This window comes from Phyllobates terribilis, unplaced genomic scaffold, assembly GCF_046119375.1.
Source record: "Phyllobates terribilis strain yellow unplaced genomic scaffold, ASM4611937v1 Scaffold_13__5_contigs__length_258822181, whole genome shotgun sequence".
Lineage (NCBI taxonomy): Eukaryota > Metazoa > Chordata > Amphibia > Anura > Dendrobatidae > Phyllobates > Phyllobates terribilis.
In genome coordinates this window covers 162925283-162950973 of record NW_027362773.1, presented here as the reverse complement: position 1 = coordinate 162950973, position 25691 = coordinate 162925283, and the positions used below count along the sequence as shown (strand labels likewise).

The 25691-nt window shown below is 46.2% G+C and overlaps 1 protein-coding gene across 9 annotated transcripts in view; it reads left to right on the top strand.

Moving 5' to 3' along the window:
• Positions 1 to 25691, top strand: part of PPFIBP2 (PPFIA binding protein 2) — a 226112-nt gene that overhangs the window by 49497 nt on the left and 150924 nt on the right. For 3 of the 9 annotated variants that reach the window (XM_073658998.1, XM_073658994.1, XM_073658997.1), the window contains exons 1-2: positions 14100 to 14344; positions 23792 to 23874. In XM_073658998.1, coding sequence (XP_073515099.1) covers positions 23808 to 23874 — 67 coding nt within the window. In that variant the 5' untranslated portion in view covers positions 14100 to 14344; positions 23792 to 23807. Of the gene's footprint in view, positions 1 to 14099; positions 14345 to 23791; positions 23875 to 25691 lie in introns of those variants that run through there. The other 6 variants (XM_073658996.1, XM_073658995.1, XM_073659006.1 and 3 more) reach the window with 4 other exon arrangements.

The window sequence follows — 25691 nt, the reverse complement described above, 5'->3', positions numbered from 1 at the left end:
GTAGCTCTATATACAGCACAGTGAGTATCTGTAGCTCTATATACAGGCACAGTGAGTATCTGTAGCTCTATATACAGGCACAGTGAGTATCTGTAGCTCTATATACAGCACAGTGAGTATCTGTAGCTCTATATACAGGCACAGTGAGTATCTGTAGCCCTATATACAGCACAGTGAGTATCTGTAGCTCTATATACAGGCACAGTGAGTATCTGTAGCCCTATATACAGGCACAGTGAGTATCTGTAGCTCTATATACAGGCACAGTGAGTATCTGTAGCCCTATATACAGGCACAGTGAGTATCTGTAGCCCTATATACAGGCACAGTGAGTATCTGTAGCTCTATATACAGGCACAGTGAGTATCTGTAGCCCTATATACAGGCACAGTGAGTATCTGTAGCTCTATATACAGGCACAGTGAGTATCTGTAGCTCTATATACAGGCACAGTGAGTATCTGTAGCTCTATATACAGGCACAGTGAGTATCTGTAGCTCTATATACAGGCACAGTGAGTATCTGTAGCTCTATATACAGGCACAGTGAGTATCTGTAGCTCTATATACAGGCACAGTGAGTATCTGTAGCTCTATATACAGGCACAGTGAGTATCTGTAGCTCTATATACAGGCACAGTGAGTATCTGTAGCTCTATATACAGGCACAGTGAGTATCTGTAGTCCTATATACAGGCACAGTGAGTATCTGTAGCTCTATATACAGCACAGTGAGTATCTGTAGCTCTATATACAGCACAGTGAGTATCTGTAGTCCTATATACAGGCACAGTGAGTATCTGTAGCTCTATATACAGCACAGTGAGTATCTGTAGCTCTATATACAGGCACAGTGAGTATCTGTAGCTCTATATACAGGCACAGTGAGTATCTGTAGCTCTATATACAGCACAGTGAGTATCTGTAGTCCTATATACAGGCACAGTGAGTATCTGTAGTCCTATATACAGGCACAGTGAGTATCTGTAGCTCTATATACAGGCACAGTGAGTATCTGTAGCTCTATATACAGGCACAGTGAGTATCTGTAGCTCTATATACAGGCACAGTGAGTATCTGTAGCTCTATATACAGGCACAGTGAGTATCTGTAGCTCTATATACAGGCACAGTGAGTATCTGTAGCTCTATATACAGGCACAGTGAGTATCTGTAGCTCTATATACAGGCACAGTGAGTATCTGTAGCTCTATATACAGGCACAGTGAGTATCTGTAGTCCTATATACAGGCACAGTGAGTATCTGTAGCTCTATATACAGCACAGTGAGTATCTGTAGCCCTATATACAGCACAGTGAGTATCTGTAGTCCTATATACAGGCACAGTGAGTATCTATAGTCCTATATACAGGCACAGTGAGTATCTGTAGCTCTATATACAGCACAGTGAGTATCTGTAGCTCTATATACAGCACAGTGAGTATCTGTAGCTCTATATACAGCACAGTGAGTATCTGTAGCTCTATATACAGCACAGTGAGTATCTGTAGCCCTATATACAGCACAGTGAGTATCTGTAGCCCTATATACAGCACAGTGAGTATCTGTAGCCCTATATACAGCACAGTGAGTATCTGTAGCCCTATATACAGCACAGTGAGTATCTGTAGCTCTATATACAGCACAGTGAGTATCTGTAGCTCTATATACAGGCACAGTGAGTATCTATAGTCCTATATACAGGCACAGTGAGTATCTGTAGCTCTATATACAGCACAGTGAGTATCTGTAGCTCTATATACAGCACAGTGAGTATCTGTAGCTCTATATACAGCACAGTGAGTATCTGTAGCTCTATATACAGCACAGTGAGTATCTGTAGCCCTATATACAGCACAGTGAGTATCTGTAGCCCTATATACAGCACAGTGAGTATCTGTAGCCCTATATACAGCACAGTGAGTATCTGTAGCCCTATATACAGCACAGTGAGTATCTGTAGCTCTATATACAGCACAGTGAGTATCTGTAGCTCTATATACAGGCACAGTGAGTATCTGTAGCTCTATATACAGGCACAGTGAGTATCTGTAGCTCTATATACAGCACAGTGAGTATCTGTAGTCCTATATACAGGCCACTGACTGATTACAGGATTGTAGACCCCTGTGATGATAATTACTGGACACAACTTGATTTATCTTGTCCCTTTTGTCACATTATTTTCAGGGGTCCCATCATTTCTGTCCGGGCCTATTCCATGAGGTTAATATTTTGTAAATTCTGTGGAAGCAGAGAAGCAATGTCTGACCTTCATTTGTTCATTTTCATAAGTTTTTAATTTATTACTTTTGTCAGATTCTGGTTATTTCTGTGACCATTGTGGGTTTTTCCTTCATTAAACGAGGGGAACCAACAATTCTGACCATGTGGGTAATTCCCAAGTAATATTCAGTTACCAAATCCTACTTTAAAAAGCCCAATAATACCACATTGGGTGGTCCTTCTACTCTTCTAGCGTTCCAAACCTCTGGAGCCCCCTCCTAAGCGGGAGCCCTGGGCGATTGTCAGCATTTCAACTGGTTAAAATCAGCAATGTTCCTCCACCTTGGATTTTATGTACATAACACCTAAAGAATTTCGAGGCTGAAGTTTCTTGCTGAAAAAACAAGAACTTCCGAAGTTAAAAAGAAATCAGTGGAGCGACACGGACAAGTATTTATAAGAAATAATATGGATGAGGAATTCTCATCACTACCGGGATCATCCATACTAAAGTATTTCTATGTAATACTGCAATATAATACCACCATATACTGGCAAGATAATACAGCCCGCATAATACCACCATATGGTAACTATCACTTACAGGAGCTGGAACTCTTCCTTCCCGGATCCTATCTCACATCGCAGCCCCCCTCATTCTGATCGTGGGTGGGCAGCTGCCCTTTTTTTTACCTCTTTGATGAATGTTACTTCTAAAGAAACAAGTCGAATACCTGTGAAATCTCAGCACTGAGAAGCCCTCTAGGACCCAGCGCAAGGTCCCGCCCACTCTCCGGCCAATCACCACTGGTCCCGCCCCTGAGGCACCCGGCAATCAACTGATTGTGCCATCAGCCTCATAGTCCTGCCATAAAGGAACAGGAGTCATTTTCACGGTGACCATGTAACAATCCAGTGCGGAGGCTTCTCTTTCGGAGTAGCTCTGTCCTGGTATATGCTGGGGGTCCTGATTGGGGACCCTCTATCTCTGATACCCATAGACCCCAATATTGCGTAGGGTGGTATACAACAAGGAAAAATGGGGTGAATAGTAATTATTGCTAAAAGTAGTAACACCCCATAATGTGACTTATTGGTCCACATATTAGGGACTAACGAAGTAATAAAAAGGAGAACAAAAAACTTTGCAGAAACGTCCCAGATAATGAAAAATAGAGAATCTTTATTGAAAAAAATATCAAAAATGGAAACAATGGTGAACACTTAAGGACACATAGTTAAAAACGATGGAAGAGCATGGAGACATGGAGAGGGTCAATGTACTGCTCTATATAAATAAATTGATCCGAGGCACAGAGTGGGCATTGTGGAACAAAAAAGAGTAGCACACATGTCTGACATATTGTGAGGAGTCACATAGTGACAGGCTAGACTAGCTAATATAGGCGCGTTTGCCCAGGATAGTAAATGGACGCAGGTATGGCACTATAATGTACAAGTAAAATTACAAGTCCCAGTAGACAGCATTAATTAAGTAAGGGCCATCCCGTTAAATAGCCTGAGAAAAGTTCCATACTTACAGCCCCTCTGTTTGAATCCCCGCGTCTTGCTCCTGCTCTGCCCTACGCGCGTTTCGGCTTTACTGCCTTCGTCAGGGGAGTGGTGAACAAAGGGAGTGAGGGAGTTTAAAAGGCTGAGACAGCCAATGAAAAGTGGAGGTGTGTAAAATAGAGCCAATCAGTGCGGGGAGGGCGTGGCGTGACGCATGTCCATCACCGCCCCACCGCCGGATCCACGGCAACCGCGTCATGTGATCCCCGACAACACGGTCACGTGGGATGCACGTGACCGCCCGTCACAGACCACATACAGATACGGCCAACGAGGACGCGACGGCAGGCAAAGAGGACATGCGTACAGCTCGCCCCGCACAGTGGGCACATATATTGTATAGTATATGGGTCAATGAGAAAACCTCTTTGAAGTCAACCATTAATGGTTTACATTACTGGGCCTGGTAGAGAGGTCACCCAGATTCCCACATTTTCCAGTTTTCACATCTCCACCTACTACTTTCACCAGATAAAACGTTGGATTCAGTGGAAACCAGGGCAGTGGAGGTGGAGTCGGTATAACATGGACCAACTCCGACTCCTAAAATATATAATAAATTGGGTGCAGGAGTTCAATGCAGTTTGTAGGGAATATTTTTTCATAAGAATTTGGGAAAGTTCTGAAATGTCCTATAAATGTCGGTCCTATTCCTGATCTAAGGGTCTGGACTTTTAGCTGAGATGAATCTGTGCTACAGGAAATTTATCACTTATACATCAGCCGTGTACGAGGGAGTTGGAGTCGTGGAGTCGGAGGTTTGGCTTTCCGACTCCACAGCCCTGGTGGAAACCATCAGCATGTCTGTTCTCTCTTTACACATCGCTTGGGATCGGCCTGTGACATCAGTGTTTTTTTTTTCCTCTCCTATTTTGAAAGGTTGTTCGGCACTAAAATATTGATGGCATTTCCTTTTAAAGGGAGTGTGCAAATTGTCTCTTCAGAGAGGAAGAGGACCAGAACTCTAGCTCCACCTACAGGAAGTATCAATCCTAAAAAGTCAATAGTGACCCTTTAACGAGCCTTGTCACATGACTTAGGATGTAAGCCAGAACCAGAAACTCAATTTGCCTATGCTGTGTTTTGGGGTACTGCCCTTCATCAGTGCAAAGTGTGTGTTCTGATTTGGCTGGGTGAGAGGTATCTAAGGGGTAACATTTCTCCTTGCAGAGAGTGACATGTTAAGCATTCACAGTGAGGAGACTTTTAAAGCCACAATGCTCCTCACCATGACATGCTTAACATGTCGCTCTCCGCAAGGAGAAATGTTACTCCTTACTTAAGGGAGTGTATCCTCAGAAAATTACCCATTCTTTAAATCAGGTTTTTCTGTTACATTTTTTTTTAAACATATCACAATGTTAAAAAAAGAGAACAAAATTGTGATTCTGCAAATTTTCACACAGGTGAATGCAAAAGATGGTCGGGATCCAAGCTTCGTATCTATGTGCAGCCCCCGGTGGCCAGGGTGAAAATTGTAAAAAAAAAAAAAAAAAAATTATATTTTTAATACAGATTGTGACATGGAGGAAAAAAAAACATTGACAAAAATTTTTCAAACATTCATGTAGCATAAAAATCTGATTTAAACAATAGGTTCTATGCTGATGACACATTCCTTTTTAAAATAGGTCATCAAGATTAGTGGGGGGTCCGACACCACTAATCAGCTGATACTTTATTTTACAGCCAATCGAAACTTAGTGTACAGAGCCAGAACAGCACAGCTCTATACACCATGTAGTGGCCGTTCTCGGTACTGCAGCTCAGCTATTGAATTAATTATGATCTGAGCTGCAGTACCGAGAATGGTCACCACACAATGTACAGCGCTGTGCTGTTCCGTCTTTGCGCACTTTGTACTGGCCGTTCTCGGTACTGCAGCTCCGATCACATTCGTGTTATTCAATGGGAATGGCATGTGACAGCTGCAGCCAATTAGTGGCTACCTTGGTAGCTGGCGTCTTACCGCTTCAGTTAATGATTGCCTGCAGTGGTCACGTGTCCATAACAATATTTAAATGATTGCTAGTGTCAACAATGCATTCAACGGATCTACAATTAACCCCTTCCTGATATCCACCGTACATGTAAGGCTCATGTCTGGTGCGGATGTATAGAGTAGGCTTTAAGTGGCGTAATTGAATCATGCGACCATTCTGGTACCCATCAGCCCCCTCTCCATCGTTGCCATCTTTTATACTTTTATGGTAGGTGATTGTAATATTACTATATTTTACAAGACCGGAGTACTGCAGGATATGGGGCGAGCGGACAAAAGATTGCAGTATCAAATCCCTTACATCCTTACATGGACTATAAAATAATAAAAACTTTTTTTAAAACTATTTAAAAACCACATAAGTTTTGATTTGCCCCATTCTTATTATTTAAAAATAAATTGATAAAAAACCCAAAAAGAAACAGATTGAAAATTGTCCATAAAAGTCCGATCCATCAAAATGTGAAAATATTTAAAGAGCACCTGTCAGCAGGATTGTGCTCTGTAAACCACATACACTGTCAGGTGGGCGACGTTACACTGATTAATATGATACCTTCGTTGATGAAATCCGTCCTGTGGTTCTTGTGTAATCTTCACTTCCAGTTTGGAGATAATGATATACTCCTGCTCCGGGGCGGCCTGTGGGGGGCGCTATATCTGGTGCTCTGCTTACATATTCATCTGTATGCTCCTATGACAGCTCACTGACCTGCCTCCTATTTTACATAATGCATCTAGTAGTGCGGGGCTAGGTAAAATAGGAGGCCGGTCCTTTTCATTGCAGCCATTTGGTAAATTCTAAAAAGTTCATTTTTTCCTCATTAAAGTCCACTCTGCACCCCATCTTTACTGAAAAAAAAACAGAAATGTAGAAAATTTTGCAAATTTATTAAAAAAGAAAAACTGAAATCTCACATGGTCATAAGTATTCAGACCCTTTGCTCGGTATTGAGTAGAAGCCCCCTTTTGAGCTAGTACAGCCATGAGTCTTCGTAGGAATGATGCAACAAGTTTTTCACACCTGGATTTGGGGGTCCTCGGCCATTCTTCCTTGCAGATCCTCTCCAGTTCCGTCAGGTTGGATGGTGAAGGTTGGTGGACAGCCATTTTCAGGTCTCTCCAGAGATGCTCAATTGGGTTTAGGTCAGGGCTCTGGCTGGGCCAGTCAAGAATGGTCACAGAGTTGTTCTGAAGCCACTCCTTTGTTATTTTAGCTGTGTGCTTAGGGTCATTGTCTTGTTGGAAGGTGAACCTTCGGCCAAGTCTGAGGTCCAGAGCACTCTGGAAGAGGTTTTCATCCAGGATATCTCTGTACTTGGCCGCATTCATGTTTCCTTCAATTGCAACCAGTTGTCCTCTCCCTGCAGCTGAAAAAAACACCCCCTTAGCATGATGCTGCCTCCACCATGTTTCATTGTTGGGATTGTACTGGGCAGGTGATGAGCAATGCCTGGTTTTCTCCACACATACCGCTTAGAATTATCACCAAAAAGTTCTATCTTCGTCTCATCAGACCAGAGAATCTTATTTCTCATAGTCTGGGAGTCCTTCATGTGTTTTTGAGAAAACTCTATGCGAGCTTTCATATGTCTTGCACTGAGGAGATGCTTCCGTCGGGCCACTCTGCCATAAAGGCCCGACTGGTGGAGGGCTGCAGTGATAGTTAACTTTGTGGAACTTTCGCCCATCTCCCTACTGCATCTCTGGAGCTCAGCCACAGTGATCATGGGGTTCTTCTTTACCTCTCTCACTAAGGCTCTTCTCCCACGATTGCTCAGTTTGGCTGGACGGCCAGGCCTAGGAAGACTACTTCCATTTAAGGAAAATGGAGGCCACTGTGCTCTTAGGAACCTTGAGTAATGCAGAAATTCTTTTGTAACCTTGGCCAGATCTGAGCCTTGCCACAGTTCTGTCTCTGAGCTCCTTGGGCAGTTCCTTTGAGCTCATGATTCTCATTTGGTCTGACATTCTCTGTGAGCTGTGAGGTCTTATATAGACAGGTGTGTGCCTTTCCAAATCAAGTCCTATCAGTTTAATTAAACACAGCTGGACTCCAATGAAGGAGTAGAACCATCTCCAGGAGGATCACAAGGAAATGGACAGCATGTGACTTAAATATGAGTGTCTGAGCAAAGGGTCTGAATACTTATGACCATGTGATAATTCAGTTTTTCTTTTTTAATTAAATTTGCAAAAATTTCTACATTTCTGCTTTTTTTTTTAGTCAAGATGGGGTGCAGAGTGTACTTTACTGAGAAAAAAATTAACTTTTTAGAATTTAATAAATGGCTGCAATGAAACAAAGAGTGAAAAATTTTAAAGGGGTCTGAAGACTTTCCGTACCCACTGTATATTCACCTATACAAGTTTGGTTTTGCCATGATCGTACTGACTGGAGGAATCGTGTTAACAGGTCATTTTTTCGTTTTTTACACACAATGAATTGCTGTACAGATGAAACCCATAAAACCAAAACGGAATGATGTTTCTCTGTATCAAAGGGGAAGCGTTGAAGAACACAAGTATAAGGATGAGGAGCAGGAGAAGGCTTGCTGAGCGTCTCTGGAAATGCCTGGCAGACATTTGGCTCTTTCCCTCCCTACAAATAATATTCCCTTTTGGGCAAATCTGCATACTTTTTGTCACAACATTCTTTCCGGGGAGAATCGTCCGTGGACTAGAAACTCTCGGCTGGAAACTTTATAAACTTCTTTCCAGATGCTGATTGGCTGAGACCATCGTTCTTTGGTAAATTTCACCCTACGAGCGATTAGGTTGATATCGTCCGTTTTGACTCCTATGTATCAGGGCCTTGGGTCATTTATGTTTTATATGGCCGATGATTGATCTTAATAGCCATAATGTGATACACCCACTACAGGGCAAATGATGGTGGTAGTAGTTCTGATTCCTGCTCCGTGCAATTACCGCTATAAATAATATTCTGATGAACCGGATAATTCTTTTTTCTCTTGAATTTAAGCATTTGGCATGTAATGGATGTGATCTGATGGATGTTGTCAGCCTGTATTCTGAGCGGCCGCCGAGCTCTCGGGGATTTAGCCACGCTTGTTTACATGCGGTTTATCAGTGGCCTCCCCAGAATGTCATTAGCCTCTTCTGATAAGTCCCATGTTTGCCTCTGTGACGCTGTCCAGGGTACATTCCAGTGCTAATCTACACAACCTCTCGGACATTGATAGCCCCCAAGCCTGGGGGGGCAACTGAGGAATTCTGAGTATGAGATCTGCGTCATAGAAGAACATTGCTTCCTAATTGGCACTGAGTATCCTCTGTCCACCTTCCTCGTCCTCCGGACTCCTCTGTCCTCCCTTCTCGTCCTCCGGACTCCTCTGTCCTCCCTTCTCGTCCTCCGGATTCCTCTGTCCTCCCTTCTCGTCCTCCGGACTCCTCTGCCCTCCCTTCTCTTCCTCCGGACTCCTCTGCCCTCCCTTCTCTTCCTCCGGACTCCTCTGCCCTCCCTTCTCGTCCTCCGGACTCCTCTGTCCTCCGGACTCCTCTGCCCTCCCTTCTCTTCCTCCGAACTCCTCTGCCCTCCCTTCTCTTCCTCCGGACTCCTCTGCCCTCCCTTCTCTTCCTCCGGACTCCTCTGCCCTCCCTTCTCTTCCTCCGGACTCCTCTGCCCTCCCTTCTCTTCCTCCGGACTCCTCTGCCCTCCCTTCTCTTCCTCCTCCTCCGGACTCCTCTGCCCTCCCTTCTCTTCCTCCTCCTCCGGACTCCTCTGCCCTCCCTTCTCTTCCTCCTCCTCCGGACTCCTCTGCCCTCTCTACTTTTCCTCCTCCTCCGGACTCCTCTGCCCTCCCTTCTCTTCCTCCTCTGCCATACTGTTCAGGATACATTTTTTTCCAATGCTCTTTCCAAAATGATCATGCTCTACCAGTCGCCATTATGTCTACTTGTTTAATGGAGACCAAAAGTTCACTCTTTTGGCTTCTCTTGGGTAAATTGGAAGCTATGGATTCACAGAACAGAGCTCGCAGCCCCGTGCTGGCATCTTTGCCTCGGGCCGCATGTGGTGGACCCTATCTCTGATCTTTCAGTAGACCTAGAGGTCCCGTTGTAGACTAGCCCTGATGAAGCCGATGCTCTGTTTGGCCACGTGGGCCATTTCTATTGACATCCGGTGTACTCGTGTTCTTATGTGGACCTTCATGAGTGAGGATGGCTGTGTCAGCCTCGCTGGCCTCCCTCAATGATGCATCAGATGCATATGGAGGCAATAATCGGTGCGGATCATCTAATGAACGTTATTACAGACAATTACCGATACTTAAATTGGTAACCTCTTGTATAACTATAGCTCCGCTCAGGTGAAACATCAGCCAGAAACGTAAAGAAGAGGCTTTCATGTGTTTATCTCCAAGATGACAAGATGGAATTGTTTTCCAGGGTCATTAGCGATGACGTAGAATTTGGGGCCGCTCTATGTAAACAGGGAAAAATTACATAAGTGTCCACCATCATTGACTGTGGCCGACATGGAGCCGCGGCCAAAGGTGCAGAGGGTGTCTGTGACGTCCGTATTTTCCTGGAGACTTAAGTGGTAAACTAAGACTACAAATGCCCCGTTATGTGCACATAGAAACACATGACCTTATATATTTTGAAGTCCTTTTTATCTAATTTTTCCAAATAAAAACTCACTTTTAAAACTATTATGATCTACTAAATTAATCAGCCTATTGATTTCAATGGGAATGGTGTAGCTATCCCTGTGGGCCACCGCAGGATTATTAACACATGGACAATGACTTTTTGATCCAAGGGACTTTTACAAAAAGGTGATCACAGAGTATCCCGCTGATGAGATCCTCTATCAATTGTGTGAAATCCGGGAGGAACCCTAGAAAGTGTTCAAAGCTCCGACTGAAGCTTTACCACTAAACTCAATGGGCTATGATTGTTATTCCCAGTCATACCAGGTCCCCCAAAGTCTTGTAAGACCCAATTGAAGGAGGATCCTGAGCTATTGGAACCTGTATTGAAGAAATTTGGTGCAGAGACCCCCATCCTACACCTCCACCTTGTTTGCACCCACTGACCCAGGGACAATCCGATGACCCTCGATATTACAAATGTCTTGTTACTGAGATTTTATATGGGCTCTAGAGGAGTCTGGAGGGAGGAGGAGAAGGACAGAGGAGTCAAGGAAGAGAAAAGAGGAGTCTGGAGGGAGAAGGGGGAGTAGGACAGGGGAGTCTGGAGGGAGAAGAGGGAGTAGGACAGGGGAGTCTGGAGGGAGAAGCGGGAGTAGGACAGGGGAGTCTGGAGGGAGAAGGAGGAGTAGGACAGGGGAGTCTGGAGGGAGAAGGGGGGAGTAGGACAGGGGAGTCTGGAGGGAGAAGGGGGGAGTAGGACAGGGGAGTATGGAGGGAGAAGCGGGAGTAGGACAGGGGAGTCTGGAGGGAGAAGGGGGAGTAGGACAGGGGAGTCTGGAGGGAGAAGGGGGAGTAGGACAGGGGAGTCTGGAGGGAGAAGGGGGGAGTAGGACAGGGGAGTCTGGAGGGAGAAGGGGGAGTAGGACAGGGGAGTCTGGAGGGAGAAGGGGGGAGTAGGACAGGGGAGTCTGGAGGGAGAAGGGGGAGTAGGACAGGGGAGTCTGGAGGGAGAAGAGGGAGTAGGACAGGGGAGTCTGGAGGGAGAAGCGGGAGTAGGACAGGGGAGTCTGGAGGGAGAAGGAGGAGTAGGACAGGGGAGTCTGGAGGGAGAAGGGGGGAGTAGGACAGGGGAGTCTGGAGGGAGAAGGGGGGAGTAGGACAGGGGAGTCTGGAGGGAGAAGGGGGAGTAGGACAGGGGAGTCTGGAGGGAGAAGGGGGAGTAGGACAGGGGAGTCTGGAGGGAGAAGGGGGGAGTAGGACAGGGGAGTCTGGAGGGAGAAGGGGGAGTAGGACAGGGGAGTCTGGAGGGAGAAGGGGGGAGTAGGACAGGGGAGTCTGGAGGGAGAAGGGGGAGTAGGACAGGGGAGTCTGGAGGGAGAAGGGGGGAGTAGGACAGGGGAGTCTGGAGGGAGAAGGGGGGAGTAGGACAGGGGAGTCTGGAGGGAGAAGGGGGGAGTAGGACAGGGGAGTCTGAAGGGAGAAGGGGGGAGTAGGACAGGGGAGTCTGGAGGGAGAAGAGGGAGTAGGACAGGGGAGTCTGGAGGGAGAAGAGGGAGTAGGACAGGGGAGTCTGGAGGGAGAAGGGGGAGTAGGACAGGGGAGTCTGGAGGGAGAAGAGGGAGTAGGACAGGGGAGTCTGGAGGGAGAAGGGGGGAGTAGGACAGGGGAGTCTGGAGGGAGAAGGGGGGAGTAGGACAGGGGAGTCTGGAGGGAGAAGGGGGGAGTAGGACAGGGGAGTCTGGAGGGAGAAGGGGGGAGTAGGACAGGGGAGTCTGGAGGGAGAAGGGGGGAGTAGGACAGGGGAGTCTGGAGGGAGAAGAGGGAGTAGGACAGGGGAGTCTGGAGGGAGAAGGGGGGAGTAGGACAGGGGAGTCTGGAGGGAGAAGGGGGGAGTAGGACAGGGGAGTCTGGAGGGAGAAGAGGGAGTAGGACAGGGGAGTCTGGAGGGAGAAGGGGGAGTAGGACAGGGGAGTCTGGAGGGAGAAGAGGGAGTAGGACAGGGGAGTCTGGAGGGAGAAGGGGGGAGTAGGACAGGGGAGTCTGGAGGGAGAAGGGGGAGTAGGACAGGGGAGTCTGGAGGGAGAAGAGGGAGTAGGACAGGGGAGTCTGGAGGGAGAAGAGGGAGTAGGACAGGGGAGTCTGGAGGGAGAAGGGGGGAGTAGGACAGGGGAGTCTGGAGGGAGAAGGGGGAGTAGGACAGGGGAGTCTGGAGGGAGAAGCGGGAGTAGGACAGGGGAGTCTGGAGGGAGAAGAGGGAGTAGGACAGGGGAGTCTGGAGGGAGAAGCGGGAGTAGGACAGGGGAGTCTGGAGGGAGAAGCGGGAGTAGGACAGGGGAGTCTGGAGGGAGAAGGGGGAGTAGGACAGGGGAGTCTGGAGGGAGAAGGGGGGAGTAGGACAGGGGAGTCTGGAGGGAGAAGCGGGAGTAGGACAGGGGAGTCTGGAGGGAGAAGCGGGAGTAGGACAGGGGAGTCTGGAGGGAGAAGGGGGAGTAGGACAGGGGAGTCTGGAGGGAGAAGGGGGGAGTAGGACAGGGGAGTCTGGAGGGAGAAGGGGGGAGTAGGACAGGGGAGTCTGGAGGGAGAAGGGGGGAGTAGGACAGGGGAGTCTGGAGGGAGAAGGGGGGAGTAGGACAGGGGAGTCTGGAGGGAGACGGGGGGAGTAGGACAGGGGAGTCTGGAGGGAGAAGGGGGGAGTAGGACAGGGGAGTCTGGAGGGAGAAGCGGGAGTAGGACAGGGGAGTATGGAGGGAGAAGGGGGGAGTAGGACAGGGGAGTCTGGAGGGAGAAGGGGGAGTAGGACAGGGGAGTATGGAGGGAGTAGGACAGGGGAGTCTGGAGGGAGAAGGGGGAGTAGGACAGGGGAGTCTGGAGGGAGAAGGGGGAGTAGGACAGGGGAGTCTGGAGGGAGAAGGAGGAGTAGGACAGGGGAGTCTGGAGGGAGAAGGGGGAGTAGGACAGGGGAGTATGGAGGGAGTAGGACAGGGGAGTCTGGAGGGAGAAGGGGGAGTAGGACAGGGGAGTCTGGAGGGAGAAGGGGGAGTAGGACAGGGGAGTCTGGAGGGAGAAGGAGGACAGAGGGACCAGTGGGTAACATAAAGGAGTCTGTAAGGGACAATTGGGCCTGGAGAAGGACAGAGGAGTCCTCCAGTGGCTTATCCTCTTCTCTGTACTGAGAACACATGCCCTGACTGTGCAGTGTATGGGGGTCAGTAAGAATCGCTGTTGTCTTAACGGTTGGCCAAACGGTTGTTGAGTTTCAGTTGTGCATAGTATGGAGTCATCTGAGCCTCCTTATTACAGATGCAAGTCTTGACCCAACTGCAGGGTCTGGGAAGTCGTTCAGTCCGGTCTCTGGACCTGAAGTCGGGACAGAACATGCATCTGTAATGCACTCGTCTGGCTCATCAGCAGGACTGATTGGCTTCCACAGGACCCCCCAGCTAACACAGATCTTTAATAGCAATGGTCTTTTCATATGGGGAAAAGGGACCTTTTGGACCCTCCAGTCTCCAGGTCCCGGGTGCGATTGCAACCCCTGCACCTATTATAGTTAAGCCCCTGTCTCCTGTCATCCTACAGGAAAAAAAACCATCAAGGTCCCTTTAAAATAACTCTTTGAACTTGGAATTACTGAGGATGGGGCTGAGCGCAGAAGTGAAGCGTGCAGAGATGTCTCCATGCACTTCCTTGTTAGTCAGCAGCAGAAGAGGCTGAACTTGAGCATTTGTAGTAATCACATTGTGGATGTTCTTGTTTGTCCTGGGCAGTGTTCAGCATTATTGCAGGCATGTGCTTTTGGTGCTGTGTTCCCTCTCCCCAGGCTTCTCATTAGCTTCAAAAGTCAGCAGCGTGATGTGATTACATAGACGACTTTCACAGATTATACAGGGAAAGACTGGAATACAGAAGCCGAAAAAAATAAGGTAGGTTCTCTGGATAATTCGCTGGGTTTTCCACGTAAGGATGTAGTAGAGCTGAATTTGTCATTCGTTTGGGGTCTGCATTGTTTTGCAAAGAAATAACCTGGGCAGAAGTTTTGCATAATGTGTTGTGACTTGTGAGACAATTTTGGACTATGGGACCTTTGCTATCAGATAGGTTCCCCTATTAGCAATCAATCCCCCCCTCGATATCTGTCATCTAAGTGTCTGCTCCATACACAGTGCTCACTTTTGTTTCTGTGTTTTGTTTGTTTATTTGTTATTTAGTTGCAAACTTCTCATTTACAACATTGTATCCAAAAGTTATAAAAAGTTTCTGAAGTCTTCCTGGTTATTGTGCAGTACAATACAGCCATGTCTTTAATTGTAAGGGGGTTGTGGGTCTTTGTACTTCTAAGAAACCATGTTAAAATCTTGTCTACAAAATAGTGAGGAGTGCCTAAGAGCCAGAAGGGTTAAAACTGACAAAACTGGTAGGACGAGGCGAGGAGTTGGGCCGGTACCATGTCTGCTAATAAACGCCATCACATCCACCCATGTCGTGCACAGTGAATCACTTATTCATTATTCCTTTGCAAGGTTCATATAGATTCATTAGCTGCAGGCTTTATCTGATGATGAAAGCAAAGTTTACACTGACGATGGCATCTTTTACTATGGATTAGAGACCTGAGAGCAGAGTATATTGTCCGCCCAATCTGAGCGTAACATTAGGAATGGGAAAGAAATCGCTCATTCTGGTTGGATGTAAAGAAGTCCCTAATAAAGCAGTCTAGAGCGCCCCCTATAGCAGCGGTCTGGATGTGTATTGTGGAGCCCCCCCTATAACCGCAGTCTGGATGTGTAGTCTGGAGCCCCCCTATAACAGCAGTCTGGATGTGTGGTCTGGAGCCCCCCTATAACAGCAGTCTGGATGTGTAGTCTGGAGCCCCCTATAACAGCAGTCTGGATGTGTAGTCTGGAGCCCCCCTATACAGCAGTCTGGAGCCCCCCTATACAGCAGTCTAGATGTGTAGTCTGGAGCCCCCCTATAACAGCAGTCTGGATGTGTAGTCTGGAGCCCCCCTATACAGCAGTCTGGATGTGTAGTCTGGAGCCCCCCTATAACAGCAGTCTGGATGTGTAGTCTGGAGCCCCCTATAACAGCAGTCTGGATGTGTAGTCTAAAGCCCCCCTATAACAGCAGTCTGGATGTGTAGTCTGGAGCCCCCTATAACAGCAGTCTGGATGTGTAGTCTAAAGCCCCCCTATAACAGCAGTCTGGATGTGTAGTCTGGAGCCCCCTATAACAGCAGTCTGGAGCCCCCCTATAACAGCAGTCTGGATGTGCAGTCTGGAGCCCCCCTATAACAGCAGTCTGGATGTGCAGTCTGGAGCCCCCTATACAGCAGTCTGGATGTGTAGTCTGAAGCCCCCCTGTAACAACAGTCTGGAGCCCCCCTATAACAGCAGTCTGGATGTGCAGTCTGGAGCCCCCCTATAACAGCAGTCTGGATGTGCAGTCTGGAGCCCCCCTATAACAGCAGTCTGGATGTGCAGTCTGGAGCCCCCCTATAACAGCAGTCTGGATGTGCATTCTGGAGCCCCCTATAACAGCATTCTGGAGCCCCCTATAACAGCATTCTGGAGCCCCCCTATAACAGCAGTCTGGAGCCCCCTATAACAGCTGTGTAAAAAAGAAGAAAGTAGCAGATGGCTCTTCCTGATTTGATACTTGGAGGTAAAGAATATAGAAAAGCCGCCCTATTCTCACCCTGGGTTGTCGCCCTGTTGACCCAACACCAGATAACGCCTGGGGTGTATGTGCTGCGGCATGGATCGCTGCCTCATCCCGGTCACCAGATCCTCCAGATGGGAGCACGGAATCTGAACCGCGGATCCAGGGAGATTCTGGATGACATCTGTGTTTTGCGCGGCCACTGATCGTCCTCTGCCCGGGCAGCAGGGAGTCTGGTGCTCCGCGTGGATGGTCTAATATTTGCGCTAGGCGATCACAGGGCAGCACGTTTCAACCTCAGCACAAGGTCTTCGTCAGCCGAAGCCCCTCCACACAAGGCAGATGCGGACTGTGTTATACAGCCGGTATCTGCCTCTTCACAGCCACGGAGATTGGGATTTTCACTATTAACAGCATTACTAGTGTGTTGCAATACAATCATTTTTTTATCTATAAGGACTAAAATATACTGTTAAAAAGTAAAAAAAAAAAGTTTAAAAGTATTAAAATAAATATCGATTTACCCCCCCCCACACACACACACACACACACCTTTTTCCCCATTTAAAGCTAAGTTAATAAAAACATAACTGGTATCATCTCATCCATATATATAAATATAAAAGTATTTACCCAATGAGCTAAAGAACAAAAAATTACAAAATTGACAGCAATTTTTTTTTTTTTATTTGCTCCATCCCAAAAATATTGCAAAAAAAAAAAAAGCAATCAAAATGTGATATGAATAAAAACTCCTCTGAACACAAAAAGATGAACCTCCGACCGCTCCATGGATGGAAAAGCTAAAACTACTGTAGCCGGTCTCCGAAAGTGGTGACACAAACCATTTTTTTTTTTTTTTTTTTTACAGACTTCAGAATTTTTTTAAGACTCTAAAATATTGGAGAAACCTATGAGTTTGGTATCGCTAGTATTATACTTACCTGAAGAATCTTGCCGCCAGGTTATTCTTGGCACAACGAATGCCGTAAAAGCAAAAGTAAAAGAATATTGGCAACATTTCCAAGTTATTTAATCGCACTTGGAATTTTTTTTTCTCGTTTTTCAATCGATTTTTTTTTTTTTTTTTTTTAAGACTCTAAAATATTGGAGAAACCTATGAGTTTGGTATCGCTAGTATTATACTTACCTGAAGAATCTTGCCGCCAGGTTATTCTTGGCACAACGAATGCCGTAAAAGAATATTGGCAACATTTCTAAGTTATTTAATCGCACTTGGAATTTTTTTTTCTCGTTTTTCAATCATTTTTTTTTTTTTTTTTTTTTTTTTTTTTAAGACTCTAAAATATTGGAGAAACCTATGAGTTTGGTATCGCTAGTATTATACTTACCTGAAGAATCTTGCCGCCAGGTTATTCTTGGCACAACGAATGCCGTAAAAGAATATTGGCAACATTTCTAAGTTATTTAATCGCACTTGGAATTTTTTTTTCTCGTTTTTCAATCATTTTTTTTTTTTTTTTTTTTTTTTTTTTTAAGACTCTAAAATATTGGAGAAACCTATGAGTTTGGTATCGCTAGTATTATACTTACCTGAAGAATCTTGCCGCCAGGTTATTCTTGGCACAACGAATGCCGTAAAAGAATATTGGCAACATTTCTAAGTTATTTAATCGCACTTGGAATTTTTTTTTCTCGTTTTTCAATCATTTTTTTTTTTTTTTTTTTTTTTTTTTTTAAGACTCTAAAATATTGGAGAAACCTATGAGTTTGGTATCGCTAGTATTATACTTACCTGAAGAATCTTGCCGCCAGGTTATTCTTGGCACAACGAATGCCGTAAAAGAATATTGGCAACATTTCTAAGTTATTTAATCGCACTTGGAATTTTTTTTTTCTCGTTTTTCAATCATTTTTTTTGGGGTGAAATGAATAACTTCATTCAAAACTTCAACTCTACCCACAAAATAGCAGAACCCCCGTATGGCTATGTCCAAACAGAATGGAAAAATGGTTGTATCACTAAGGGTTTAAACTATTAACCAGTGTGGAAAGAAGGACAGCATGGAGCAGATTCTGCGCCAGGAGGACTCCGCGCAAACACTTTTTTTTTTTTTTTTTTTTTACATCGTCTACCATTGATTTTAAAAGACTCCATGTAGTACCGGATGTTTCCTGTAGTGGCCGCTGTGTGAAATGTGTGCACTCCCTGCAGCGATGACCTGATCGGATGGTTGCGGGTTCTCATCTACACGAGGGGTTCTGGCCAATTGGGTTTTGTGGTGGGCGGAGCCTATTTTGGCAGCACCGCTGGTTTGCGATCCTGGGGACCTGGGTTCAAATCCAACGAAGGACAAGTCTGCATGGAGTCTGTACGTGCTCCCTGTGTTTATGTAGATTTACTGGTCTCCACCTGGCCCTGGTGTTTGACTTGGGGCCATCGCAGTACAGCGCTATGGAATATGTTGGCGCCATAACAGAAAATGAGGGCAATGCGGAAAAGCTCCATTTTCATGTCGGGGAGCTGATGTGATGCCCTCGTGAGTCCGTCTGAGCGCGGCGTATAATTACCGCCCAGCACTGGGCTCGTCCCTTATAATGACCGGTGTTCTAGAAGAGGCTGCCGCCCGTGTCCTCGTCACTGCTGAGAGCGGACGGTGAACGTGGCCAACGTTTCACGCTGACAATTACGAGTCCCTCTGCTTGCAGCTATTTGTGCGCAGGTTCATGTCAGGATCTGATCATCCCGGGAACCGACTCCTGATGGGACGGGTCACTCACTGACTGTGCTTGCCTCATCCTTACCGCTGCTTCCGCACGGCACCACCTTTAGTCATTTTTTTACCTAGGCGCATGTATTTTTGACGGAATAATGAAAGAACATATCTTTTTTTTTCAATAGGATTTTATTAGGAATTTTGGACCTGTTGTCTTCTTCATCCTCTAGGTATGAAAGTACATGGCAGAAAGAGTTACTAGTGATCTGTCAGTGAGCTCTGGTCTGTAATCCTTATCTCTCTCCACGTGAACCAGCTGATCTACGACCTGATGATAGACCATCAGAACAAACTCATTTACTGGTAAGTCATTCTGTAGTCTATGTACAGTGATGCATAGAGGATGGAGAAGAAACATAAGGGATACAGACCAGGGAACGAGCTCACTGACTGATCACTGGTAACTCATTCTGCTATGTACAGTGATGCATAGAGGATGGAGAAGAAACATAAGGGATACAGACCAGGGAACGAGCTCACTGACGGATCACTGGTAACTCATTCTGCTATGTACAGTGATGCATAGACGATGGAGAAGAAACATAAGGGATACAGACCAGGGAACGAGCTCACTGACTGATCACTGGTAACTCATTCTGCTATGTACAGTGATGCATAGAGGATGGAGAAGAAACATAAGGGATACAGACCAGGGAACGAGCTCACTGACGGATCACTGGTAACTCATTCTGCTATGTACAGTGATGCATAGAGGATGGAGAAGAAACATAAGGGATACAGACCAGGGAACGAGCTCACTGACTGATCACTGGTAACTCATTCTGCTATGTACAGTGATGCATAGAGGATGGAGAAGAAACATAAGGGATACAGACCAGGGAACGAGCTCATTGACGGATCACTGGTAACTCATTCTGCTATGTACAGTGATGCATAGAGGATGGAGAAGAAACATAAGGGATACAGACCAAGGAACGAGCTCACTGACGGATCACTGGTAACTCATTCTGCTATGTACAGTGATACATAGAGGATGGAGAAGAATCATAAGGGATACAGACCAGGGAACGAGCTCACTGACTGATCACTGGTAACTCATTCTGCTATGTACAGTGATGCATAGAGGATGGAGAAGAAACATAAGGGATACAGACCAGGGAATGAGCTCACTGACTGATCACTGGTAACTCATTCTGTAGTCTATGTACAGTGATGCATAGAGGATGGAGAAGAAACATAAGGGATACAGACCAGGGAACGAGCTCACTGACTGATCACTGGTAACTCATTCTGCTATGTACAGTGATGCATAGAGGATGGAGAAGAAACATAAGGGATACAGACCAGGGAACGAGCTCACTGACTGATCACTGGTAACTCATTCTGTAGTCTATGTACAGTGATGCATAGAGGATGGAGAAGAAACATAAGGGATACAGACCAGGGAACGAGCTCACTGACTGATCACTGGTAACTCATTCTGCTATGTACAGTGATGCATAGAGGATGGAGAAGAAACATAAGGGATACAGACCAGGGAACGAGCTCACTGACGGATCACTGGTAACTCATTCTGCTATGTACAGTGATGCATAGAGGATGGAGAAGAAACATAAGGGATACAGACCAGGGAACGAGCTCACTGACTGATCACTGGTAACTCATTCTGCTATGTACAGTGATGCATAGAGGATGGAGAAGAAACATAAGGGATACAGACCAGGGAACGAGCTCATTGACGGATCACTGGTAACTCATTCTGCTATGTACAGTGATGCATAGAGGATGGAGAAGAAACATAAGGGATACAGACCAAGGAACGAGCTCACTGACGGATCACTGGTAACTCATTCTGCTATGTACAGTGATACATAGAGGATGGAGAAGAATCATAAGGGATACAGACCAGGGAACGAGCTCACTGACTGATCACTGGTAACTCATTCTGCTATGTACAGTGATGCATAGAGGATGGAGAAGAAACATAAGGGATACAGACCAGGGAATGAGCTCACTGACGGATCACTGGTAACTCATTCTGCTATGTACAGTGATGCATAGAGGATGGAGAAGAAACATAAGGGATACAGACCAGGGAATGAGCTCACTGACGGATCACTGGTAACTCATTCTGCTATGTACAGTGATGCATAGAGGATGGAGAAGAAACATAAGGGATACAGACCAGGGAATGAGCTCACTGACGGATCACTGGTAACTCATTCTGCTATGTACAGTGATACATAGAGGATGGAGAAGAATCATAAGGGATACAGACCAGGGAATGAGCTCACTGACGGATCACTGGTAACTCATTCTGCTATGTACAGTGATACATAGAGGATGGAGAAGAAACATAAGGGATACAGACCAGGGAACGAGCTCACTGACGGATCACTGGTAACTCATTCTGCTATGTACAGTGATGCATAGAGGATGGAGAAGAAACATAAGGGATACAGACCAGGGAACGAGCTCACTGACTGATCACTGGTAACTCATTCTGCTATGTACAGTGATGCATAGAGGATGGAGAAGAAACATAAGGGATACAGACCAGGGAACGAGCTCATTGACGGATCACTGGTAACTCATTCTGCTATGTACAGTGATGCATAGAGGATGGAGAAGAAACATAAGGGATACAGACCAGGGAACGAGCTCACTGACGGATCACTGGTAACTCATTCTGCTATGTACAGTGATACATAGAGGATGGAGAAGAAACATAAGGGATACAGACCAGGGAACGAGCTCACTGACGGATCACTGGTAACTCATTCTGCTATGTACAGTGATACATAGATGATGGAGAAGAAACATAAGGGATACAGACCAGGGAACGAGCTCACTGACGGATCACTGGTAACTCATTCTGCTATGTACAGTGATGCATAGAGGATGGAGAAGAAACATAAGGGATACAGACCAGGGAACGAGCTCACTGACGGATCACTGGTAACTCATTCTGCTATGTACAGTGATGCATAGAGGATGGAGAAGAAACATAAGGGATACAGACCAGGGAACGAGCCCACTGACGGATCACTGGTAACTCATTCTGCTATGTACAGTGATGCATAGAGGATGGAGAAGAAACATAAGGGATACAGACCAGGGAACGAGCTCATTGACGGATCACTGGTAACTCATTCTGCTATGTACAGTGATGCATAGAGGATGGAGAAGAAACATAAGGGATACAGACCAGGGAACGAGCTCACTGTCTGATCACTGGTAACTCATTCTGCTATGTTCATACTTCGAGGATGCAGAAGACAAACACTCAAAATTTTTTAATGATGGCCAATAAGATGGTTGCTCTCCATGCTTTTGACTCCTTAACCTTGAAAGAACGCAGCGATATAAACTCACTATTGCGACCAATAAAACATCTAAGAGGATCGGCTGTTTTAGATGTCAAAACGCCCAAGTTTTTGCTTCTGTGGGACATCTGTTCTTATCAGAGGCTCCTGCCACGACTTTCCCCTCTCCCAATTGCTAGAAACATGCAGACTTGGTAGGGCGCTTACAGGGAATTTGTTCTGGTGGTCCGAGCTGGTAAATGAGGTCAGGACAGGGTCCATGAGAACAATGTTCTTGGGGTTTTTTTTTTTATAAGATTTGCTTCTACTTTTATTTTGTTGTGTTTCCCACAGAGACTTTCTTTTGTCGGAGGAGGTCTGGGCATGATGGGTAGACCTCTACTATAGCACGGACGTCCTTCAGGAGCTCCGCTCCTTCCATCATGTCTCTCGGACCCCCCATACCTCCTTTTTAGACTGGTTATTTTGCTTTTTAGTCATATGACATCACACATGAACCTTCAGCTGTTGAGCACCATGATCTTATAGTGAATATTTAACTTTTCTGAGATCTCCATGACCATTAGGAGCATGGCTACCAGGAAATTCTCCTTCTGCAGGTTTTTTTTGGGTGGTCTCAGATTCTTGGCAAACTTCAGGGTATATGTTGGTCTAGTTAGTATTTTCGTATGTTTCCTGCCGTAGTGATGATCTAGGGCTGCCACTTTTTTCAGTAAAGGGTTGGGGTGGAATCTTGATAAATTCTGATGTTTTGATGTTTCATAACTTAACCTTTATCTCAAATTCATTGGTTTATGATTGTCTAGAAACCATGAAGTGGTGACCATGACATTGCTCGGTGCCTCTACCTCATTGGTTTCCATAACTTCCCAAAAGCACAGGTTTCTTTTAGAAAAAAGTTCATTTGCCGTATTCATGTGTCCAGCTGCCATATACTCATACTCTATATACTCAATATACTCTAACCAAACTTTCTCCAATCCAACCTGATCGTGACAAGCCAGGATTATATTTCTGTCCAGCCGCTTCACCGATTCCTCCACCCTGTGCCAGTCATTACACTGGTTACCCATTCACTACAGAATACAATACAAACTTATCACTGTCACCCACGCCACAGTTCTGCACCACCCTACATCTCTTCCCTCGCCTCTGTCTATCACCTACCCATGCTCTCTGTTCTGCAACTGATCTAAGACTAACATCCTTAAGCCGATCACCTCAAGTCACTAACCTAACTCTCCCCTGTTCCCGCCTTAATGTTAATCATAATCTGCTCCCTCCTATTCATCTGTCTCCACATCCTCCATGCACGCAATAGCACACGGTAACTGCACTCAGAAATCCTGGCTGATGACGGATCCTACGGCTTTATATGAAAACCCCTATTTATTATAATGATGGCCGGACCGTACATGACACGCTCTACCTATTGTGACCCCCCCTATTTTCCCATAGATTGTAGCTTGTGATCAGGACCCTCGCATCCTCCTGTAACCGGTGATCTATGTGTTACCCTGTGATGTCTTTATTGTCTGTACATGTCCCCGCTAATTGTACAGCGCTGCCGAATATGTTGACGCTATAGAAATAAAATGATTATTTTACCGGTGTTGTCACTGACTGTTCTAGAGAAGGGCTAGAAATATCTTCATGATGTTAACCATTTTTTTTTATTAATTTACAGGTGAAAGACTACGGCAATGATGGCTTCGGATGCCAGTCATATGCTTGAGGCGGCCCTGGAACAGATGGATGACATCATTGCAGGTATGGGTGCACTGTAGACGTGAACTAGTTAATTAGTTATACCAGTATAAAGGGATTATTCTAATGGTCAATCCCAGGGTCGGACTGACCCACCAGAGTATCAGAGGAGGCATCGAGGGGCCCACCGGCGCAGAAGACATCCCCGGCTAGTGCTGATTGTGCAGCCAATCATTTTCCTCTAGGGTCAATATCCTGTAATATTATTATTATTATTATTATTATTATTATTATAGTGATAACCAAGATCAGAGGGTCCTAAGCTGCATAATAGGGGAAAGGCATCAATGCTGGTGCAAGGGGAAGGCATGAATAGTGGTGCAAGGGGAAGGCATGAATAGTGGTGCAAGGGGAAGGCAGGAATAGTGGTGCAAGGGGAAGGCAGGAATAGTGGTGCAAGGGGAAGGCAGGAATAGTGGTGCAAGGGGAAGGCATGAATAGTGGTGCAAGGGGAAGGCAGGAATAGTGGTGCAAGGGGAAGGCAGGAATAGTGGTGCAAGGGGAAGGCAGGAATAGTGGTGCAAGGGGAAGGCAGGAATAGTGGTGCAAGGGGAAGGCAGGAATAGTGGTGCAAGGGGAAGGCAGGAATAGTGGTGCAAGGGGAAGGCAGGAATAGTGGTGCAAGGGGAAGGCAGGAATAGTGGTGCAAGGGGAAGGCAGGAATAGTGGTGCAAGGGGAAGGCAGGAATAGTGGTGCAAGGGGAAGGCAGGAATAGTGGTGCAAGGGGAAGGCAGGAATAGTGGTGCAAGGGGAAGGCAGGAATAGTGGTGCAAGGGGAAGGCAGGAATAGTGGTGCAAGGGGAAGGCAGGAATAGTGGTGCAAGGGGAAGGCAGGAATAGTGGTGCAAGGGGAAGGCAGGAATAGTGGTGCAAGGGGAAGGCAGGAATAGTGGTGCAAGGGGAAGGCAGGAATAGTGGTGCAAGGGGAAGGCATGAATAGTGGTGCAAGGGGAAGGCAGGAATAGTGGTGCAAGGGGAAGGCAGGAATAGTGGTGCAAGGGGAAGGCGAAGAAGTCGGCCACGTCTTTAACCTGTAAAGCCATTGGAAGCCAATGTGGTGATCAGCTGATCGCCAGGGATCCATGTCCAGAATCTGATCAGTGATCAGCTGATCACCCACAGGTGGAATGTGGTATTACACGCCAGCTATCCATATGAATATCGACCCAATATACGTGGAAGGGCCGGGACTCGCCAGTGCAGATGGCTGATCCTGAACGGGGGACGCCGTTATGTCCTGGGCCCGAATAGGACACATTCTAAGGAGACTTTATGGTATCAGTAGTGTCTCTGCGCCTTCATCAAGGTGAAGACATTTTTACTTAATACCAGTGATCATTTACAACCCAAAGAAACATTAAGGAAAGTGAAAAATGAGAGTGCAGCAATCCATTGTCCTGCTGCAGTCAGTCGTCAAGGAGGAGGAGGACCTGGCCGATTTCCTGAGATTTATATTATACAATATTTCTCTTTTTTTATTATAATATGAGATTAATTAGGGTGAAGGAAAAAGATGAAACGTGGAGAGGATGCGCCTCGAGATTTATTTATTTTTTTTACATTTTCTGAGTTTAGTTTTCCTTTTCATAAAACACAGACCGTTCTTGGATTAGAAGCTAAGTCCCGGTCCGAGCGCTGGCCTCCCACTGTGACCGCCTGCTTCATAGACCTATATGAGGCCGTTGGCTGCGGTCCGGCCGGCTGTGCAGATCCGAGCACGGGTTTCCCGGATATTTGACGTCGGTCTTACACGGCGATGGAGTCTGGTTCCTCATTTACTGTGGAATTTTACCGGACGGCTCTGCCTGCGGGAAGCCCA